Source organism: Aspergillus aculeatinus, assembly GCF_003184765.1.
Source record: "Aspergillus aculeatinus CBS 121060 unplaced genomic scaffold BO66scaffold_42, whole genome shotgun sequence".
Lineage (NCBI taxonomy): Eukaryota > Fungi > Ascomycota > Eurotiomycetes > Eurotiales > Aspergillaceae > Aspergillus > Aspergillus aculeatinus.
Genome location: NW_020291511.1, coordinates 123,223 through 143,826, shown reverse-complemented (window position 1 = coordinate 143,826; position 20,604 = coordinate 123,223). Strand labels below are relative to the sequence as shown.

The window sequence follows — 20,604 nt, the reverse complement described above, 5'->3', positions numbered from 1 at the left end:
AACTTTTCATGAACTTCGAGATAAGACAACACCAAACAGGATGCTTGCAATTTTGAATTGTTACAAATGTCAGACTATCACTACTGACTCATTTCTCTTCGAGCGCAGATAGAAACATCAGGATGTGTAGGGCCTTTTCAAACGCGCAAGCTATATCATGAAGTTGATCCTGCTCCAGGAATGAAGACCGACCTCTTCGCGTCAATTCAAATCAATTTGGACGAGCGACCACTCCCAGCATCCAGAACCCTCCACTGTTGAGATTGCAGATCTTCGTGCCGCCGGCTCTCCAGAATCCAAGGCCGGTGAAGCTGCCATTGGCCAGGTGGCAAGACCCTACAAGGGGACTGGATTGAACCTCCCCACGATGGTCGAGTAGCTCGAACAATGGCTGTTCGATCAGTGGCTGGATGATATACATGGTGCGACCTGGTTCAAGTCCAGGGTCACGAAGATCAAGCAAAAGGTTTTCCCATTGGGAGACGGACAGCTCCCTACCGAGCAGAATTCCGTCCCCTCGACCACTCCGAACCGGCTTGATGATGAACTTGTCTTTATGAATAAGGGATCGGCTCTGCTGGTCGATCAAATTGCTCAGCTCCGGAGACCCAGGGTTTATGGTAGATACGACGCCGTGCCGAAGGATCGCTGCTTGCTCTGGTGTAAGGACTTGCTTGCTGACAAGGCTGTCAAGCTCTTGGAGCAGCACCCCAAGGATCCGCTTGTCGTGAATGAGAAGAACGCTTCTCAAGTCATTGACACAGTGCAGCGCAAGGTGTCGCAAGATGTCTGTCGGGATGGAGCGCAGTTCATGCTGGAATAGATGAAGCCCGGTTTGGTACACACGGTCCAGACGCTCACCGTCTGTGCTGACCATGTCAGGACAGTCCTTGTCAGACAGGCAGTAAAGGTCATATCCAGTCTGCGAGTTGTTACTCTTTATCAAGCGAAGGTCTGCTGACTTGATTATAGTCGCACTGATTCTTCCACTTTGTTCAGCAAAGGAGACGAACATGTCGATGAAGGGCGTTCGATACTGGTCGCGCACGATATGTATTGGGTACTTCGGATCGAAAATATCTAGCTGACTTTTGATAAACTGGGTCATAGTCAGAACACTATAGATGCTCACAAGGACGAAGGCTCTCTACATACCTTTCGTGCGTCTGCACCTGCAAAGACACAGCCTCTTTCAGCCGCCATCTCCCCGTATATCTGATAGCCATAGGCTGCAAGGAGCTGTGCATTGATGGAGTATCGTGCGTTGATCTCACAGATCTTGACAGTACCTGGGTGATCCGAAGGAAGAAGAAGATCAGATCGCCAGTGTCCCTGACAATCTCTGAAGGGTCTCAGATTGTTCGCTTCAGACTGCTCATGCAACCACTAAGTGGGAAGGTCAGCACCGCTGCCAAAGGTCAATTTGATGAGTTTCTCACGCGCAGAAGATCCTCTTCATGTGGTTCCAGTGGCATCCTTCGGGGAAACGCAGCCTGTTCATCGGTCCACCAAGTGTTCACGATGCTGCTAAGTCCGCTGACTAGTGCCTCGTGAAGCTTCGCTACACTCCTTTGAAGTCTTTCAGGTAAGAGGAGCGGGTTTGGAGAGTTGTTGTTCACATTTCCCCGACAACCGCTAGTGAGAGACTCGAAGTACGTGTTAAAAGCCTGCTTCTGTTTATGCTGTACTTCCTTCTGGGCAGATTTCGGAGCCACAGGGTCTGCTGGACTTATGGTTGAAGCCAGACAAACCTGATGGATGCCGTATTGAGTGACCATCTTGAATTGCTTTACTGAGATGTGCGATTGTGCAAGCATTTTCTAACAACTTCAAGCTTCGTTCTCTGGTCCCGTTTAAATATCTGGCCCTACCCCCTATATGAAGCGTTGTCCTGAGTCCAAATCATCTTCTGCATTGACATCGCCACCTTGCCCCTTCTCGAGAGCTCGAAAATCTATCGCGCTTTGCGCTTTCTCAGCGGTTAGCGACTGAGCCGTCGGCATCTGAATCCTCGGCAAAGCAATGCGAAGTGTATCCTTTGTGCTGAAGCAGGAATTGAGTCCAAAGCGCGGTCCATTTTCCCTTCGGCCTCATATTGCTTCCTTGATTGACTTGCTCTGGCTCGAGAGAGCTTGATTGCGTGCCCAAGACCCCTATGAGGTCGAAGTGCCAGTCTCACGATGTCACGGATTGTTTAAAACCAAGTGGAATCTTTTGCAATTGTGAATTGAAGGTCCGGACCTGAGCACTCTCGCTTCGGACTGCGATATTGTTCTTTCATGAAGATGGTCGATTCCCCGCACTTGAAGGTTAATCCGGCATGAGAATGAGGGATAAGTTCAGTCGAGAACCAAATGAGAGCTCTGACCCCAGGGACAGTCGTCAGCTCTCAGGGGTGCAATCAGCTTAGTCTATTCGACATCGAGCGACCGGCAACAGAGGAAGGGTTGCGCACGGATTGGTCTCACAAGACCTATCCGTGTGTTACTATCACGAGACATAGTAAAGTTGCCGGACAGATGGCCCCTCAGGTATTCAGGACATCAGGATGAAGTGGTTATCGCGATAACGAAAAAGAAGCAGTCGGGCATCAGCACTTAAAAACAGGCACCAGGCCCAGAATGGAACATCAGGAACTGGTTCAGGTGGATCCGGCCAGCGAGGAAAATCAAGGCATCGGCCAATTGCCAAGCAATGAGGACATGTGCGCACTTGCCTCATTGCCTCTACATAATTCCCACCGGCACGTCATTCCTTCCGCCTTGTAAATCACGACATTCCGCACACCTCCATCGAGTACTATACACTTCATCAGTACTTACTTTGGAGCGATGGCACCCCTCACAGCAGAGGAGCTCGTTAAGCATCCGGCGTACCCCACAGTCGAATGGGGACTCACCCCAACAACATCCGGGAAACAAGCAGTGGCCCAGACCCGCCGTGGAGGGCCGATTAATCTACACTATGAACTCCACGGCACTGGCCCAGTGAAGCTCGTCGTAAGTCTCAAGTGTGATTCTCAACCCATCGGGGTTCAACGGTGGTACTGACACGGACCGCGCAGTGGATTATGGGCCTTAACGGGACCCTGAAGGACTGGCGACGCCAGACCAGGTACTTTGGGCACAAGCACGGGTCGCGATACACCTGCTTGGTGTTTGACAATCGTGGCGTCGGCCTTTCAGACAAGCCGGTCTCCTACTATTCGACCTCCGAAATGGCCCAGGACGTGGTCGACCTGGTGAGCTCGTTGGGATGGATCGATCTGGCCGGTCCGCCCGAGCGATCCATCCATGTTATTGGCGCTAGCATGGGCGGCATGATAGCCCAGGAGGTCGCGATGCTTATCCCCGATCGCCTGGCGAGCCTGATGCTGAACTGTACGGCCCCGCGGCTGGTGCGGACAGGCCCGTTTGTGGAGAACCTGCGGCAGCGGGCGAACATGTTCATCCCTCGCCACATCGATGTGGAGCTGGAGCGGCTGGCGAAGAGCATTTTTGCCGACGAGTTCCTCGCGGAGCCCGACACTGAATACGAGGACCCCGCGAAGAATTTCCCGACCAAGCGCGATCGCTTCGCTGCGGGCGTGATCCGGAAGCGAGCCAACACCGACGAGTATACCAAGAAGGGGTTCTTGATGCAGATTGTCGCCTGCTATTTCCATCACAAGTCGGCGGCGCAACTGAAGACCCTTGGGGATCGAGTAGGCAGAGACCGCATCGCCGTGACTCATGGCACCAAGGACTTGATGCTGACGTTTCGGCACGGGGAGATCTTACGCGAGGAGATCGGTGATGGGATCACCTGGAGGGCCTTTGAGGGGAGTGGCCACATGTTGGGTTGGGAACGAGAAGACGAACTGCACGAGCTAATTGAAGAGATTGTGAACCGATGCAATTAGAGGATGATCTTGGGCAAGAGCATACACCATTTCCCTGCATGACTGAATTAACGACTGTACATTAGACTAAGATTATATTCTGATGATGAATTAGAAATGCTGACAACTTTGTCCTGAAATCGAAGGTACAGTACAGGACAGTACGCAGTAGACAGGTCGCAGTGACTGGTGGCGACTCGTATAGCTGCACTGACTGCACGCAGCTGAAACCCTCGTGACCAGCCACACCAGACACACCAGACACACCAGCGGTCAGCTGCTGCTAACAACTGCATCGCATCTCATCTCATCTTACCTCAACACCAATCATCACGTCTCCTCTCCTCTCCTTCCATTCATTCCACAAACTCACTGGATATAGTATATAACAACAGCCACACCCAACCCCGTTTCATGAAGAACCTCCCGCCCTCCTCACTCATTTTACACACCACACCCCTAGCATAGTTCTAGATACCACAAAACCAAAGACCATGCCGCCCCACCCCAATGACGACAGCTACGAGCCCGCCTCATCCAGCGATGCCCGCTCGCCCTGCCCGGTGCTCAACAGCCTGGCCAACCACCACCGGCTCCCGCACGACGGCCGCAACATCACGGCGCCGCAGCTCCGCTCCGCGCTGGGCTCGATCGGGCTGGGCGCCGACGTCTCCGCGCTGCTGGTGTGGCGGGCCTTCACGATCCACAGCGACGACGCCGAGTCTGGGCCGCACGGCTCCATCGGCGGCCTCCGCGACGCCACCGACCTCAACGCCGCGGGGGAGCCGGTCCTGCACCTCGACAAGGTCGGCCGCCCGCACGCCATCGAGCACGACGTCTCCGTCACGCGCCAGGACCGCGCCCTCGCCGACCCCATCCCCCTCGACCCCGCCCTCTACGAGCAGTTCCTCGGCTCCACCCCGCGCGGCGGCTTCGGCGTCCCCGAGCTCGGCCGCTACCGGAAGGTGCGGTACGCCGAATCGCTGAAGAGCAACCCTTCCCTCAAGTTCGGGCGGCGTGAGCACTACATCGCCTGCGGGGAGTTGGCCGTGCTGCGGTGTTTGTTCGGCGAGGGGGCGGGCAAGGGGATCCCGAAGAGCTATTTGCAGGCGCTGTTTGGGGAGGAGCGCTTGCCCTTGGAGGAAGGGTGGAGGCCGAGGCGGTGGGTTAAGGCGTTTCTGCCCGAGGCTGCGGCGGTCATTCTTGCGATTTCGAGGTATGCCTGGCCTTTTTGAAGGGGGGTTATTGGGTTGAGGAGGGGGGAAGGGGGGGGGGGGAGGTGGAGGGGGAGGTCAGGATGTTGTTCTAGAGCCAGGTTGGCGAATCAGGGAGCTTGGGCTATCAAGTGTCTTGATACGTGGTGGTGGTGAGAGGCTAGAAGTTTATCTGTTCAGCTCGGATGGCTTGCGCCTCAGGGTTCAGCGCCTGGCAGGTATAGCCGACCCGTGCGGGTGTGTTGGCTGAGCTGCTTATCTTATGGCTGCAAGTGGTCGGTATATCAGACTGGACTGTAGAATGGGAGAGTCGCCCACCACTGGGCATTAATGGAGAGTTCGTGGATTGAGATCGAGGGCAGGGTTTGGGGGAGCCGGATGGTAGTCTCGGTTGAGAGGTATAGTATAGTATAGCCTGAAGAGTACCTCGTGTGTCTACGGCGTTCTCGGCCAGCTTGGCGAACGCTTGTCTCGTGTGACGTTCCTATTTAAGCTTCTATATCGTGTTCAGATGTTGTGTGTGGCTTGAGTTGTCAGGTATCTTATCAACATGTCATCTCCGTTGCAACATCTCCTACGGCTTACGGTATTGGAGCACCTCATTTGTGAGATTCCTCACCGAGAAACATTCGAAGTGCTTTAGTTATCATTAGCGAGCAATTACTTATGATGCTGCAAAAGACCGATGCCACAATACAGAAAGCCAATCATGTTCTTCCCGGGTACCTGGAACCCAGCTTCACATGCTTCTGGCTCGAACCCTAAATGTAATCGCATCCTCAGGTTATCAAGCCCTGATTTGGACTATCCAGCGTTCGCCCTTGTGATAGACATCTAAGCAGTTTACCAGGTCGGTGCCTGATCATGTCTCTTCTGTAGACTCGGTGGGTACGGGATGTATGGCCGCAGGACAGGAACTCATTATGCAGCTCGTATAGTCAATACACTAGAAGAGCCTATCGCCCAGCGAGTCATGCAAACGCCCCTTTGGCTCCACAGGTTGAGACCCGCGGGTCTCGCCAATGATGTGCCCAGTGTTGAAATAAGCATTTCGCTTCTGACATAAGTAACCTTTGTACTCCCAGAAAACTGGATGACAGCAACTTAAACCAATGGCATATCACTCTCCTCGATCATAGACAGAGCACCAATACCACTCCAGGGTAGAGTCATCAACAGTCAAACAACAGCAGCAGCAACCACCGCTTCGCATCACCACTATCTTACGAGCCCCCTATACGGTAGACAAATGTGACCTGTCGCACCAACCGCGTCATCACAAACCCCATACACTTGGCTCGAGTACCTCACAGAGAACCTTTCAGTATGTACATACAGCTAAGACCGCTACTATAATTATACCTCTCCACCGTACACAGCTCCAAATCACGCAGTCTCGAAACTCCATTACGCAGGAACAGACACCTACCAGCGGAACAACGCCTCACCTTTCCCCCTTCCCCCTTCATCGAACAACTTTATTCCCCGAGCTCAGAGGCTACTGCAGGAACGCGCTGGGTGAGGGATCATCAGGGGAGGTGGTGGCCAGTTGCCACCGCATGGAGTACGCGCGTCGAGTTGCGATCACTGCCCGGATGGATTGGTGAGGAATGGGCTTTACCCCTGCAGGATGCATGAGATTGATCTTATAGATCGGAACAAGCTGCGAGTAAGCTTCGTAGGATCGCTGTGAGGGTCGATTTTGATGGTTGATTGTTTTGGTGGTTGCTTGTGTCTTGGTGGTGGTGGATTGTGTGCATCGGGATGAGGGAGAGCTTAGCTTTGGCGGATGATGGATGTGGTAGGCTACTGTAATGTACATCTACTGCCGTGTAAAAATAGTACGTAAGCTACATTACTTGACCAGGGTAGTCAGGTCAGTAAGAGGACTACATTAGTTACTAAGTGATACTTTTTGATTAATGCTTTACCAGCAACTGCTTCGGAGCAGGTCGCCGCCGCCGTACCTTCCGAACGAGTAACATTCACAAGTAATATCAAATCCTACAAGGCGGTCGATCTCAACTACTCTTACATAGTATTCCATCTATTCTGCTCCATTTGTGTGCACCCACCCCTCAACCTTCCTAACTATTCCAACTCGGATAAAGTCACATTTCGTCATCGCAACTGGATAAACATCAATAAATTGTGTCGATCGATCCAACCGACTCCCACTGATTGCTCTCTCCTTGCTGTTTCCCCTCAAAAGCGGAGAATCCGCTGGATCCAGAGCGTTCGGAGAATAATCCTCCTGCCAACGCAGTCTCCACCCAACGATGAACAAGTCACAGCAAGGCTCACAGACGTCATTTCCAGGTGGCCTACCTGGCAGTCTCGATAAGCCATGGCTATGCTCACCGCATCGAGACCAGGCTGACAGCAAGTCAACAACCATAATCACAAGGCCAGCCCCCTCGGAGATCTTCAGTCTGTGCCCTAAGCCATCCATAAGCTACTTTCTATACTAACATTTAGTCCAGTATGTACACAAGATATTTCCCCGCATCATGACCTACACTAGTCACAACATCTCTAGCGCAGGTCGCACCATCACCTGGTCAACTGCGGCACGCAAGCAGAGCATCAAGCAAGCAACAATCCATCTTGCCCTCGTGAGATGATCATGGTCTCAGTCGATCCCGCGTTTCTGGGCGATTTCTCGGCGACGGCTTGGACCGAGTTCGAAGGAGGAATGAGATGAGGGGAAACGATGGGATTACATAAGTCCAGTGAACAAGGCTGTGCAACCCCTTCCTTCGATCGCCCCCCCAAACTGGTAACCACAAAGCTGCAGAAGTACCCAAGATGTCATGACCAGATGCAAGGGCGCTCTCACCTCACTGTTGGTGCGTTGCTGCTGACCGTTTCTCGAAGACTATCCCAATGTCAGGAACGGTTGGTTTGCTTGGGTATCGGGGAAATTCCCCACACGGTACGTACTGTACGGACGGTATGTATGCTCTGAAGTCCGCCGTCCGGGATGGAGGTTTGGCGTAGCCCACTGACCAGCAGTTAATCAGCAGATCATGGAGATCAATCTAATTCCCAATCACGACATCCCGAAGCAGATGGCAACAAGGACAAGACATCCAACGCGACGGCTTGACTCCATTTGGCGGGTCTGCCCCAATGATGATCGACCGATGGCTTACCCAAAGACCTCAGCAAGAGGCGCGCACTAGACACGGCTCTGGGGACACTTGGGGACGCTAACCAGTCACTAAACAGGCACTAAACAGCCCGTCATCGGTATCCACACATCCAATCAACCCTCGTCTACACCAACTGCACCAACTGTCGCGCCTGCATGGCTTGACACGTATCTACGGCCCTGCCGGCTTGTCAACACGTCAAGGCAAGCAACCCAGCCAGCCCAGTGGGAAGACAGAGGAGGAAGAAAGGGGAGAACCAGACCGACTGGCTTAGTAACTTATGCAACCACAACAAACAAACAAAGATGACGATGAGGCAAGATAATCCGACCGTATTCTTCCCAAAGGTAAATTTGCATACCTACCCGTTCAGTACTCAACCAACCGAGCCACAAAATGTCAATTAACCCCTCCTTTCTACTCCGTATAAGCCTTATAGTTTCAAGCCCTCCTTCTCTCAGGGGAAAAGAATCATGCGGGCCGAAAAGAGCAATGTGATGGAGGGCCACCCGATCGATCAGCTGCCTAACACTCTTAACCTAAAGTCTTGTGTAGCTTTTCTTTCGCTTAACCTTTTCCTCCTCCATTTCTTATTTCAATAGTTTATGCAGTGTGAAGCTTCCCGGAGTCTTTTTGCTTTTCTCGCTTACTTCAATCTAGGGGGAACGCGAGAGAGGGAAACTTAGCCTGGGCCGCCACTGTTGTTATCTCCGATTACCCTGATTATCATACTGACGATGGACCAAGTCCAAGTCCAAGTCCAAGGGCTGTACAGCCTACCATGACCCGCTTTCCAGCATGAAATTCCGTTCTATAATCCGAGCGATCCACCAGACCGCGGTAGCTAACGTTAGTTCATAGGCCCTTTGCTAGAGTTAAGACTATTCGGACCCGGTATGATTGGTCTCGGCCTGCGCAGCAAGGGAGTAAACTGTTAGCCTTAGCATCTTCCTCGACCTTGACAGAGTAGTTCAGTCCGAGAATGACGAGAGGTCAATGCATGCGTAAGCTCAGCTGCCAGGCCACTCTCTGCAGCAGACAGGATGACAAGAAAATAAATCAGAAAGGAAAAAAAAAAAAACCAAGAAAGTAAAAATTGTCAGAAGGGTGACATCGTTGAAGCATGCATGCACGCCGAACTTCCCAATGGTACATAAAAAGGGCCATCTGCTCGACCAGATGATAGAGGCTTGAATGGTTAGGAAAGCAGGCCCGTCCCTTGTTTTCTTCTTCGTCTTTTCCTCTTTCCCTGCCTAATACGACCGACTCTTCTTGGGTCCATCATCATGCTTCCCTACGTTCTCCTTCTGCTGTTCACAGCCTTGGTGAATGCCTATTCAGACCCGGGAGCCTGCTCGGGGTCCTGCTGGGCTCACGACCCCAATGTCATCCGCCGCAAGACGGACGGCAAGTTCTTTCGCTTTTCCACCGGACTGGGGATCTTGATCTCGTCCGCCAGTGCCATCACCGGGCCCTGGACCGATTTGGGGTACGTGCTGCCCAATGGTTCATCGGTGACAGTGGGGAATGCATCCAATCTCTGGGTAAGACAATAGTCCCTCAATAACCCTACTCCTTTCCCCCCTTCCCGTCGGGTAGCCCTAAGTCCAACATTCCTCGACTCACCAGATGTAACTCCAGGCCCCGGACGTGCACTACGACAGTGGAACCTACTACCTGTACTATGCCAGCTCCACGCTGGGCAGCCAAAGCTCGACGATCGGGGTGGCCACCTCGACGACGCTGGAGGCGGGCTCGTGGACGGACCACGGCACCATCGGGCTGACCTCGTCGTCGGCCAACACGTACAACGCGATCGACGCCAACTGGATCTCCATCGGCGGCACCGGGTACCTGCAATGGGGCTCGTACTGGCACGGCCTGTATCAGGCGCCTATGACCAGCTCGCTGAAGATCAGCTCCTCCACCCCGACCAACCTGGCCTACAATGCCTCGGGCAACCACGCCATCGAGGCCTCGTACCTCTTCGAGTACGGGGGCTACTACTACCTCACCTTCTCCAGTGGCCAGGCGCAGGGCTACACCAGCGGGCTCCCGGCACAGGGGCTCGAGTACCGCGTCGTCGTTTGCCGGTCGAAGACGGGGACGGGCAACTTTGTACGTTCACTACTCTTTCTCTTTGGGCCGGATCGGTCCGTGGGGTCATGAAGACTCAGGCAATTGCTAACACCGCCCGAAACAGGTCGACAAGAGCGGCGTCGCATGCACCAACAGCGGTGGAACCACCGTCCTCGCCAGTCATGACTACGTCTACGGACCCGGTGGACAGTAAGCTTCCCTTTTGTTTTTGTTTTGTCTTTCCTCCCCGCGGCCTCTGAGATCCGATCCGAAGCCTATTCCCCACATCCTCCACCCCACCCCACTCCACACCATATCCACAATGGCACCCATACATCATGATTGCATTACCGTCTGAACGAACACATACTAACCGGAGGTGCACTTCAAGGGGCATCGTCAACACCACCAACCACGGCATCGTGCTGTACTACCACTACGCCAACCCCAACATCGGCCTGGACACCTCGCAGTACCAGTTCGGCTGGAACACCCTAACCTGGGTGGACGGGTGGCCGACCGTTGCCTGATTTACGAGCTTATCCGACACAGTATACGTATACCTTTGCTTGCTTGCTTGCATTGTTGATGCCTTGCACCCGTGAGGAGAGTGGGTCAGCGAGTGGCGACCTTTCGAGATCAATCAACAAAACTCTACCCAAGTTCACTGGTGAGGGAGCAGGTCACTGCCTTCCGAACGGGGAAAATAATCGTCATGACGTTTTGACCCTCGAAACAAGAATTTCGGTCTCAATTGCGAACGGACGGCGCGCTTGTTGGCTGGATTTCCCCATGGGATTAGAGTGGAATCTTCCCCGGGATGTGCGTATGAGGAGAAGAGAGGGGGGGGGTTACACTTTTTCTTTTCTTCTTTAATTTCTGCATATATTTTGGTATAATTTTAGTACCTCGGTTCGAGTGAATATGAATATATTTTGCATATATGGTTGCATGCATGTCATACTGTTGTCGCGGTCTCCCAGAATTGATGTTTTATTAGATTGGTGAAGTCATTCTGTGAGTAAGAAGAGCGCCCAGGATAATTCTAGCAATAGAAACTTACCCCATACAAGTCCCACGAAAGGGGCGAACCGGCAAACCGTTACCCCTGGGGAACCACCCAACCCTCAACTCTACCAGTAGAGAGGACGACAGGGAGTGAGGTTAGTCATGATTCCAATCCGGACCAAACATCCAGCAAACAAAGAAATACTTACAGCAAATGCAAATACAAACAATTTACTCCGTGGACAGATGAGACACTAATCTCCCAGAAATTCTTGATGATGTAGCGTAGCGTAGGTAGCCTTTTCCGCCCCCTGCCTAGCCGCTCCGTACCTGAATATCTGCTGCTGCTGCTGCGCATTCCCCTGGATATGGATAGGTATGGATACCTAGGTATGGTATGTACGGAGATGTATGCCGCGGCCCGCGACGCGGTATGCAACCATAGACTCAGACCCAAAATCCGGGAATGCATTTTCCATCCCCCCTCCCTGCCCTTTGGGAAGTGCGATTCCAGGGGTGGGCTGGACTTTTACGTGGTTGATTCTTTAGGGGTTGTGTCTTTGTGTCAATTCACTTCGTTTATTATTCGATTTCTCTTTTAAGTGAAGCTTGAGTCTGGATCTCGGTTCTAGACGCGACTGGGCTTGACTCTAGACTTAGCTCTGAGCTTGACTCGGGACTTGACATACTCTAGATGGTGAGTTTCCAGACTCAATGCTTCAGATCTCTCGTTTCGCATTTCGAGATCGCGGAGTGGCATCGTGAAGGGACTATCGCGCGTTTGCTGCGAGAGGAAGACCTTGCATTAGAGGTTTACGGTTTTACTTTCGTTCATTGTTTGCAAGTAGTAGCAGCGCCTCCCCCCCTCAACACCAACCGCTGTTGTTCTTTGTGTGACGGAAACTTTCGGGTGCAGTAACGTTACTGGATGCAAGGGCAGACAGACTCGGGAGTGATCTGACAGGTCAGATTGTGTTGGGTGTACTGGACGTAGTTACAGTCCAGTGTTAATGTTAAGTAATCAGGTACAGTGAGGGTTTGTGCTAGTCGGATGTGGGTTGGTTTAGGGGGTCTTGTTGTTTTATAGGGGTGTTTAGTTGAGCAATCCAATTCTAGCTTAATGGAATTGGTTGATTCGGAAACCCGATCACATGATATGGGATTGTCTGTGGTGTTGTAGTGTTGGTCATGGGGCCTTGTTGATGCCACCACTTACCGTAGCTAGTGTATAGCATCCCTCATCATCATTACTTGGTCCTAGTGCTGTGTGTACTATATAACCCACAGAGCAGAAGACGCCCAGCGATGCTTGGGCTTAGCATCGAAGATGTGCAGCGGCCAGCAGTCAAGCTTTTGTTGAATCATAGGAAAACCTATAGAAAGACCTATTTACCCATGTTCTTGAAGAGAAAACAACGAGACATCAAGTTCTCATGCACTAGCTCTGAATGAGAAGCTTTCCGACTCGGTCCCCACGACTAGCCAGCAGATATACTACAGGGACAAACAGAGCGTAAGAACCAAAGCAAAGGAATAGGAAAGGTCAATTGCGCCACGTGAATAAGTGCAGTACAGCATAGCACTATACATCAAACTCATCTCCTCGCCCAGTCTCAGAGACGCAAGTCCAGCATAAACCATCCCAAAGCAACCATCAAACCATACGCCAGCCATTCCCCCCCCCCCGTCAAAAACCTACAACCGCACATCATCAAAATACTTCCTCCCCTCCTCGCCCAACAGCCCCGCAACGACCTCCTCCAGCTCGACCTCCCCCCGCACCACCCGCACATCGTGTCTCTGCTCATACTGCTTATGCATCACGCCCCCCGGCAGGAAACTCAGCGTCATCTCCACGAACGGCCCGACGGCAGTCTCCGGCAAGAACCGCCCGAAGTACTCCGTCAGATCCTCCTTCGCGACGGGGCGCAGCTCCACCTCGCGGCCCAGCACCTTGGCGAATGCCCGCTGCACATCCACGGACGAATACTCGCGCGGCCCGTGCAGCTCGAACACATACGGCGACGATGACCCTGCCCGGTCCGTCTCGGTGGACAGAATGCATTTCGCGCTGTGGTAGCCGATGTCTTTGACCGCGACCTGGTTTCCGGGCGTTAGCACCACCTGCCCCTACCTTCCTTTTTTGGCATCAGAATGAAAAGGAGGGGACCTTGCCATGGGCACCTCAAACTCCACCGGCGTGATCACCGTCTCCAGAAACGGATGGTCCTTGTGCCGCACCTCCTGCACCGCCGTCGCCCAGTTCTCCATGAAGTACGCGCACCGCATGATCGTCACCTCGGCCGCGGCGTCGCGCAGGATCACCTCCGAGATGTGGTTCGTCATGATTTCGCCCTGCCTCCCCATCCATTCAGGGATGGTAGGCTCCGTTAGCTGGGTAGCTCTATTCAATCCTCAATCCACCCTCCAAGCTGATCACAAAACAGCGCGAGAGCTACCCCCAAGTTGACCACAAAACAGCGCCAGGATGAGAGGCAAGCGAAAGGAAAGGGGAAACGCACGGTGCCCGCCCCGACCTCCGCCCCCAAGCTCGACAGCAGCACCAGCCGCCGCACGGTGCCGGAGCGCTGGATCGCCAGCCGGATGTTCGTGGACACGGTCGTGGCCCACTCGTCGAGCGGTGTGCGGCCGTCCAGGCACGGCGGCAGCACGAAGAAGACGGTGTCGAAGCCGTGGAAGTTCAGCGTCGCGGGCACGGTCAGGTCGCCCGGGTAGGGGTCGAAGTGCGGGTGGTTCTGGAGGGCTGGGGGCACGCGGTGGAAGTTGCGGTACAGGCCGCGGATGTAGTTGGTGTTGGTGTCTGGGTGGGCGAGGAGGGCGGTGATGGTTGCTTGGGCGGTTTGCGGGGAGGCGGGGGCTATGAGGATGCGCATTTTCCCGGGGGTTATGGGTCTGTGGTTGGTATGGGTGTTGTTGTTGTGGTTGGGTTAGAGGAAGTGGTTGGATGGAGTTACAGAGGTTGTAGATGGCTACACTTTACAGTTAAATAGGTGGTGATGATGCATGGGCTGCATTGTTTGGGATCGGGATACGAAGAGCACTGCGGGGAAGTATCGGGATCATTGGGTACCGTTCTGCTGCATCCGAGATTCGAGTTACTCGTCCGTGAACCCTAATCGATGACACTTCTCCTAGACATCAGACATTGTAGATGCATGGGTTATACGAGTCCAGGACAGCAACAACTGGCAAGCGACCTCGATGATCTCACCGACCCCGAGTCTAGCCCCAACGCAGTCTAGTCCACCCAGCGATCACGCCATCGTCCACGTGATCCCCGCTGACTAACGCCGACCATCGGCCCTGGCCGTCATGATGGATGATGAGGATGAGCACCCCTCATCAGCTGCACTTATCCTCTCCATACTCTCCAGAATAAGCAGCAATGTTCCGCCAGAGTATCCGCCGCTTCGGCACGACCGCTCTCCGCGCCGCGGAAGCCTCCTCATCCACCACCGCGGCCGCCTACAACGTCCGGGTCTCGCAGACCCAGGGTGTCGCCAATGGTCTGACGCAAGGTATGTGTACATGGACTCCGTACTTCCGGCCGCCTTTTACCCCAAATAACCCAACACATAATTGATTAATTCCCGCGACAGCCATCGGCAACACGCCACTGATCCGGCTGAAGCGCCTCTCCGACGAAACGGGGTGCAACATCCTGGGGAAAGCGGAGTTCCAGAACCCGGGGGGCAGCGTCAAGGACCGGGCGGCGCTGTTCGTGGTGGAGGACGCGGAGCGGCGGGGGCTCCTCCAGCCGGGGGGCACGGTGGTGGAGGGGACGGCGGGCAACACGGGGATCGGGCTGGCGCACGTGTGCCGGTCCAAGGGGTACAAGCTGGTGATCTACATGCCGGACACGCAGTCACAGGGGAAGATCGACCTGCTGCGGCTGCTGGGGGCGGAGGTGCACCCGGTGCCGGCGGTCGCGTTCGACAACCCGGCCAACTACAACCACCAGGCGCGGCGGCACGCCGAGGCGCTCGACAACGCCGTCTGGACGAACCAGTTCGACAACACGGCCAACCGCCAGGCGCACATCGAGACCACCGGCCCGGAGATCTGGGCCCAGACCGCCGGCGGTCTGGACGCGTTCACCTGCGCCACGGGCACCGGGGGCACGCTCGCCGGCATCACGCGGTACCTGAAGACGGTGAGCGACGGCCGGGTCCAGTGCTTCCTGGCCGATCCCCCGGGCTCCGTGCTGCACAGTTACATCCAGAGTGGCGGCACCTTGGTCGAGCGGGCGGGCAGCAGTATCACCGAGGGCATCGGGCAGGGCCGGGTGACGGACAATCTGTCCCCGGATATCGGGCTGCTGGATGGGTCGTTGAATATCCCCGATGAGAGGTCGATCGAGATGGTGTATCGCTGTCTCGACGAGGAGGGGCTGTACTTGGGCGCCAGCTCGGCGCTGAATGTCGCTGCGGCGCATGAGGTCGCGCTCAAGCTCGGCAAGGGCAGCACCGTCGTCACCGTCCTGTGCGATGGCGCGTACCGCTACGCCGACCGTCTGTTCTCCAACTCCTGGCTGCAGGGTAAGGGGCTGCGCACGGCGGTTCCCAAGCACTTGGAGAAGTATATTGTGCTGCCTTAGGTGGGGAGATGTTTGTATAGTAGAGTGCGTGCATGTGAATAGATAACGAATCATGTTTTGTTCAGCCGGTGTATCGGTGGGGAAATAGTAATACTATACAAGAGTAGTGAGTCCATAGACCAGACAAAAGCAGCCGCAGCAGACAATAAAAAAAAAAGCACGAAGAACGAAACGCCATCATGCACCCATTTCTATCCCGAAGAAAAGACTTAACGCCAACCCATGTATGGAACATGTACAAGTAGCAGCGACCACCACCACCACCAACCCTTCCATCACCCCCATCATTGAAAAGAGAGTCTAATCATCATCCGCCGGCATCCGCATATAAGCATCAATGGCGGCACTGAACGCCGCGAAACCGGCACACCCGGCCGCAGCAGCCTGGGGGCCGGCCTTGGCCCCCAGGATGCCGCCGGTGATGCACCCCGCCGCGACGCTGTTGGTGAGGTCGTTCTTGGCCCGCAGGCCCTCGATGCAGCACTCGGTGCCCGAGTAGAGCGCGCCCACGATGCCGAAGTTTTTGGCCGACGACCACGAGCGCGAGCCCATGTCCTTGAAGCCGCGGCGGACCTGTTCGCGCCAGGGGAGGTCCATGATCGCTTTGCCTTGGGGGGTGAAGGTGGAGTCGTAGGACATCTGTTCATTCGGTTGTTAGTGGTTGTTGGGTGGTGTTAGGGGCTGAGGGCTGCGAGCTGAGGGCTGAGGCTGAGGCTGCGAGATTGACAGAGCAATCCCATCCCGGTGTCCCGTCTAGCCCTTCCCGACTTCCTCGCAAGGATATATATGTGAACGGGGTAGGGGTAGGAGGAACGAGAGGCAAAACATACACTAGCCATAAACAGACCGAACACACCACCCAGACCGAAACCCATCGTACCCGAGATGACCGTCTTCACGGGGCAGGATTCCATCGCGCCGTACATCTGCATTTCCGGAGAATTCAAGTCAGCAACCCTTTTCTTTTTCTTTCTCTTTGGGAGGGACTCGTTTTCAAGTCAAGCGTACCAGCTTCACCATCGCTTGCTCCTGCTCGCTCATGCCCTGCATGTTCGGGCCGCTGCCCATCCCTCCGAGGGGCGGGGTCACGCTGGGGAAACTCATGCTGTGCGTGGTCAAAGTGGATGAGGTGTTGACTTGAGGTACTGGAGTCAACGGTGGAGACAGCCGATATGACAAAGTGAGGATGGAGGGAGTGGATGGTCGATACCGAGCTCTCTATCGCGCCCCGGACTTTTTGCGGAGACGGAGTGGCGGCCCTCGCGCAAATTTATTCACGGCGCGCCGTTGCGCCCACTTGCGCAGGTTTCACGTGATACCATCTTGACAGGAATCTATACTCCGTACTCCGTACTCCGTGAAGGAATCTACAAACGACATTGGCGCAGGAAATACCCGGTAAATCATACGGTTTATTTGTCAAATCATTTGTATCAGCTATATCTAACAGACAACAGTCACGGCCGTATATCCAAAGCCATCAAAGCCAAAATAAGTCAACGAGTGAAAGAATGTAATAAACGCTCATCGTAAAGGGTATTGCGACCAACAATCATAACCCTGCGTAAATCCGTATTGGCTTCATGTCCGATGGCTGCAGCCCATCGTCTACCGTTCGATTCAAGATCCAGGGCGCAAGCCTCATGTGCTGTATTTACAATGTGCCGGAATCAATCCCGCTTGTCGTCCTTGTCGGGGAAGATTTCCCTCCTCTCCGGCGAGGGACTCAGACTGCGCTCCCACTCCGCCATCAGGTTCGACGCCGTGCGGGTCAACTTCGACGGCGCCAGTTTGGTCATCGCCGGCCAGGGAATCCCGTCGGAAACGCTGGGATCCGGAACGCTGGTATCGTGCAGCGGGCGCCAGTCGCCAAAGCTAGGTGGTTTCCGTCAGGATGATACCCTCCAAGAATGAAAGACAAGACTTACCTGGCGCTGGTGCGGGGGCTGCTGTTCTGCGTCATCGGCGACTGGTCATGCTTCGTCTCCAATGTGCTGCGGCTGGACGACGGCGTGTGCGTCTTCTTCGGCTTCGGAGACTCCCACTCCCAGTTGTCTTCAACGTCCGGGGGGTTACTGTGGTCGCCCCATCGGGGTTCGTTCGGCCCGCTTGGGGTAGTGGCGGCTCCGCGAGCGCGAGGGGACTTCTGCCCAGGTGGATCAATGCCGAATTCACTCCAGAACGACGAATCGATATCCGCCGGTTTAGACTCTTTACCAGAATGTTTGCCCCCAGACCCCTTGCTCCCCGAGGAGGACCGCGACAGCGTAGCCCCTCCGTAGACCGACAACCGATCCCGACTGCGCGATGTCGAACTGGACGATACCCGCTGGCGCACCGGCGGCACACCCCGCGACTCGGTCGCACTGATTCCCTCTTCTCCCACCGTAGCTTGTCGAATATCCTCCAAGAACGTCCAGAGTCCTTCCTTCAAATCCGATGCCATCTGCTTGCCGGTCCGCACGAGGGCATCGCGCGACGGGGGCGGCATGGTGTTCCGCCACTGCGAAATCACGTCATCTGCAGGTTTCGAGCTCACGCCACCCGCAATGGCATTGCGTTCGACAGAAGAGGGTAAGGTCGCCGACCGCGGGGACCGACCGATCCGTTGACTGCCAGCCTCCGACTCTGACCCCGTCTTGCTCTCCCCAGATCCCGTCGTTGGGGAAAGCAAGGACAGGGCCCGAGTGTGGGAACCTCGGAAAACCCGTCGGCCGTTGGCAGAAACGTTGGTGCCCTTGGTCGCGGCCGCGCGGAGGCTCTGCCGCCGCTCCAGCTCCCGGCTGAGGCGGACCTGGGCCGCCGACGAGCTGCCTGCACTGCTCACACTGTGGTCTCGGCGATGTGGGAAAGTGGGCTCGTCAGGGGATCGCAGGGAGACCAACGGCTCGGCGCGATGGCTGATCTCCGTCCGTTTCTTTGTCTTCTCGGTCGACGCCCACTGCTTTTTCAAAGAGTCCAGCTCCGTCTCGGCCCGGTTCAGCTCTTCCCGAAGCTCCAGCACTTTTCTCTCCTGAGAGGCGATCGCGGTCAGCAGACCCGAGCCGTCATCCTTCTCCTCAAACGCCAGCGGGGTGCCGAGATGGGGGGCCGGCGAATGATGAGCGGAGGTCCGTGTCACGGGCGTCATCGATCCGGGAGACGCAAGACTGAGGTCGTAAGCTTCGGGTCCGGAGGGGATGTTGATGGGAAAGTTGAGTGTGAGTCGCTTGGCGTGTCTGGCAGCACCATGGGGGCGAGGTGGGAGGGAAGATCGCTTGAGTTGGGTGGGAGTCCGGCCGGTCGGCGACGCAGGGTGAGGGTGAGGGTGATGGTTGAGCTGGTCAGGCGACGATGGCAGCAGCTGCGCTGTTTGGGACGTTTCCGGCGCAGTTTCCGCCTCGCCCGTTCCCGGGAAATCCCCCATGACGGGCCAGCGTATGGAGGTCGTGCGCGAAGCTGATCAGGGTTCGGGATTTTTTATTGACAGATCAAGAGCGTATTCATGACATTCATTCCCTTGGAATTGGGAGAAGAGGGGGAAGAGGAGTAGAGGAGAGAAATGCGAGGCCCACCGCCACAGTCGAGGGGAATTGCAATTGTTGGCTGATAAGAAAAGAATGTATGTACGTATGTATGTATGTATGGGCCCGTCAGCAGTGATAAACAATCACAATCATCAATGACAACAATAACAACACAAAGGACAGTGGGCAGCAACCAGACTGGACACGGAACGGAAAGACAATGGGATTAGAAGCAGAGAAGAAAGGGAGAAGAAGAAGAAAGGAGAAAAGGAAGCGAGGGAAAGTTTAGACAGAGTAGGTAAGGGAAGGGAAGGACTAGACCCAACACGGGGGGGGGTCGTTGGGTGAAGTTCAGTTGACTTAGTAAAAGACGGTGATTTCGGTAGCGGGTCGCAACGCGCATCCCTTCCGCCTCCGCCTCTTCCAGTTCCCGTCTCAGGGGAGAGGGAAATTGAGAGAGAGAGAGAGAAAGAGAAAGACAGAGAGCATGTTCTTTGCCACTCCGTAGTGACGTCTGCCTTGCCATAATTTGCACAGATTAGTGTACCCAAAAGATATCTAGATACTCGGAGTACCTACAACCCCAAGACATGCGTGCAAACTGCAACTGATAAGGATCATCATGTGGTTGACAGACAGCCCCCAAGCTGAAACCGCCAAATACTGCCCAGCACGAGTCGCTCCACGCGGGTGGCCAGTTTGATTGCTCCGTCTATCTTTACCTGCTTCTGGCCCTCCCCTGTCTTTATTTCCATAGCAATGAGGGGGGTTGTAAAATTGCCCAATTGCATTACTATGTCCACAATTTCATATACACGCACGCATGCAAGAATCAACTTCGCCTTACTTACAAATCCCACCAATTAATATCTCACACCTTGCCAGAAAATTGTCCAACAAAAATAAACACATGTAGACACACAAGGAGAACCTATGACAAGAAAAGAATGAATAGTAAATCACAAGCTCGCCAGAATATCGGCTTCGCAGAAATATAACCAGTAAAAGTTCTGAACGCCGGAACCGAGCCCTATCCGACTGTCAATTGGTACATAGGAAATTATAGTCGTTGGTTGACCAAGTATCACAAACGCAAAGAGATCCGATGTCAAAGAGAGGCCACGGTGCCCTCATGGTCGGTCTC

The 20,604-nt window shown here is 54.6% G+C and overlaps 9 protein-coding genes across 9 annotated transcripts; 4 read left to right on the top strand and 5 right to left on the bottom strand.

Moving 5' to 3' along the window:
* Positions 1-50: 50 nt before the first annotated feature.
* On the bottom strand, positions 51-1,778 carry BO66DRAFT_422191 (uncharacterized protein; the record flags this gene model as incomplete). The annotated part of the gene is made up of 4 exons (XM_025650030.1): positions 51-1,099; positions 1,156-1,386; positions 1,440-1,646; positions 1,752-1,778. 4 exons carry the CDS (start codon positions 1,776-1,778, stop codon positions 212-214), a joined length of 1,353 nt encoding a protein of 450 aa, XP_025501226.1. The 3' UTR covers positions 51-211.
* Positions 1,779-2,692: 914 nt separating this feature from the next.
* On the top strand, positions 2,693-3,925 carry BO66DRAFT_156679 (alpha/beta fold hydrolase). The gene is made up of 2 exons (XM_025642184.1): positions 2,693-2,999; positions 3,065-3,925. Exons 1-2 carry the CDS (start codon positions 2,832-2,834, stop codon positions 3,899-3,901), a joined length of 1,005 nt encoding a protein of 334 aa, XP_025501225.1. The 5' UTR covers positions 2,693-2,831; the 3' UTR covers positions 3,902-3,925.
* A 256-nt stretch (positions 3,926-4,181) lies between these two features.
* BO66DRAFT_393843 (putative peroxidase) lies at positions 4,182-5,116 on the top strand (the record flags this gene model as incomplete). Its single annotated transcript, XM_025647852.1, has 1 exon — positions 4,182-5,116. The coding sequence occupies exon 1, from the start codon at positions 4,375-4,377 to the stop codon at positions 5,113-5,115; it is 741 nt and encodes a 246-aa protein (XP_025501224.1). The 5' UTR covers positions 4,182-4,374.
* Positions 5,117-9,356: 4,240 nt separating this feature from the next.
* BO66DRAFT_393842 (arabinan endo-1,5-alpha-L-arabinosidase) lies at positions 9,357-11,247 on the top strand. Its single transcript, XM_025647851.1, has 4 exons — positions 9,357-9,793; positions 9,891-10,367; positions 10,453-10,538; positions 10,720-11,247. The coding sequence occupies exons 1-4, from the start codon at positions 9,536-9,538 to the stop codon at positions 10,856-10,858; spliced, it is 960 nt and encodes a 319-aa protein (XP_025501223.1). The 5' UTR covers positions 9,357-9,535; the 3' UTR covers positions 10,859-11,247.
* Positions 11,248-12,586: 1,339 nt separating this feature from the next.
* Positions 12,587-13,022, bottom strand: BO66DRAFT_393841 (uncharacterized protein). The gene has a single exon (XM_025647850.1). It carries the CDS (start codon positions 13,008-13,010, stop codon positions 12,831-12,833), a length of 180 nt encoding a protein of 59 aa, XP_025501222.1. The 5' UTR covers positions 13,011-13,022; the 3' UTR covers positions 12,587-12,830.
* Positions 13,023-13,031: 9 nt separating this feature from the next.
* Positions 13,032-14,616, bottom strand: BO66DRAFT_473457 (NAD(P)-binding protein; the record flags this gene model as incomplete). Its single annotated transcript, XM_025653048.1, has 3 exons — positions 13,859-14,616; positions 13,521-13,691; positions 13,032-13,436 (listed from the first exon to the last, which is right to left on the bottom strand). The coding sequence occupies exons 1-3, from the start codon at positions 14,228-14,230 to the stop codon at positions 13,032-13,034; spliced, it is 948 nt and encodes a 315-aa protein (XP_025501221.1). The 5' UTR covers positions 14,231-14,616.
* Positions 14,617-14,742: 126 nt separating this feature from the next.
* BO66DRAFT_379371 (cysteine synthase A) lies at positions 14,743-16,072 on the top strand (the record flags this gene model as incomplete). The annotated part of the gene is made up of 2 exons (XM_025645844.1): positions 14,743-14,875; positions 14,957-16,072. 2 exons carry the CDS (start codon positions 14,743-14,745, stop codon positions 15,952-15,954), a joined length of 1,131 nt encoding a protein of 376 aa, XP_025501220.1. The 3' UTR covers positions 15,955-16,072.
* On the bottom strand, positions 16,033-17,169 carry BO66DRAFT_354888 (translocation channel protein TIM22). Its single transcript, XM_025644834.1, has 3 exons — positions 16,963-17,169; positions 16,785-16,880; positions 16,033-16,593 (listed from the first exon to the last, which is right to left on the bottom strand). The coding sequence occupies exons 1-3, from the start codon at positions 17,056-17,058 to the stop codon at positions 16,255-16,257; spliced, it is 531 nt and encodes a 176-aa protein (XP_025501219.1). The 5' UTR covers positions 17,059-17,169; the 3' UTR covers positions 16,033-16,254.
* A 455-nt stretch (positions 17,170-17,624) lies between these two features.
* BO66DRAFT_441115 (uncharacterized protein) lies at positions 17,625-19,360 on the bottom strand (the record flags this gene model as incomplete). Its single annotated transcript, XM_025651315.1, has 2 exons — positions 17,625-17,829; positions 17,883-19,360. 2 exons carry the CDS (start codon positions 19,358-19,360, stop codon positions 17,625-17,627), a joined length of 1,683 nt encoding a protein of 560 aa, XP_025501218.1.
* Positions 19,361-20,604: the final 1,244 nt, after the last annotated feature.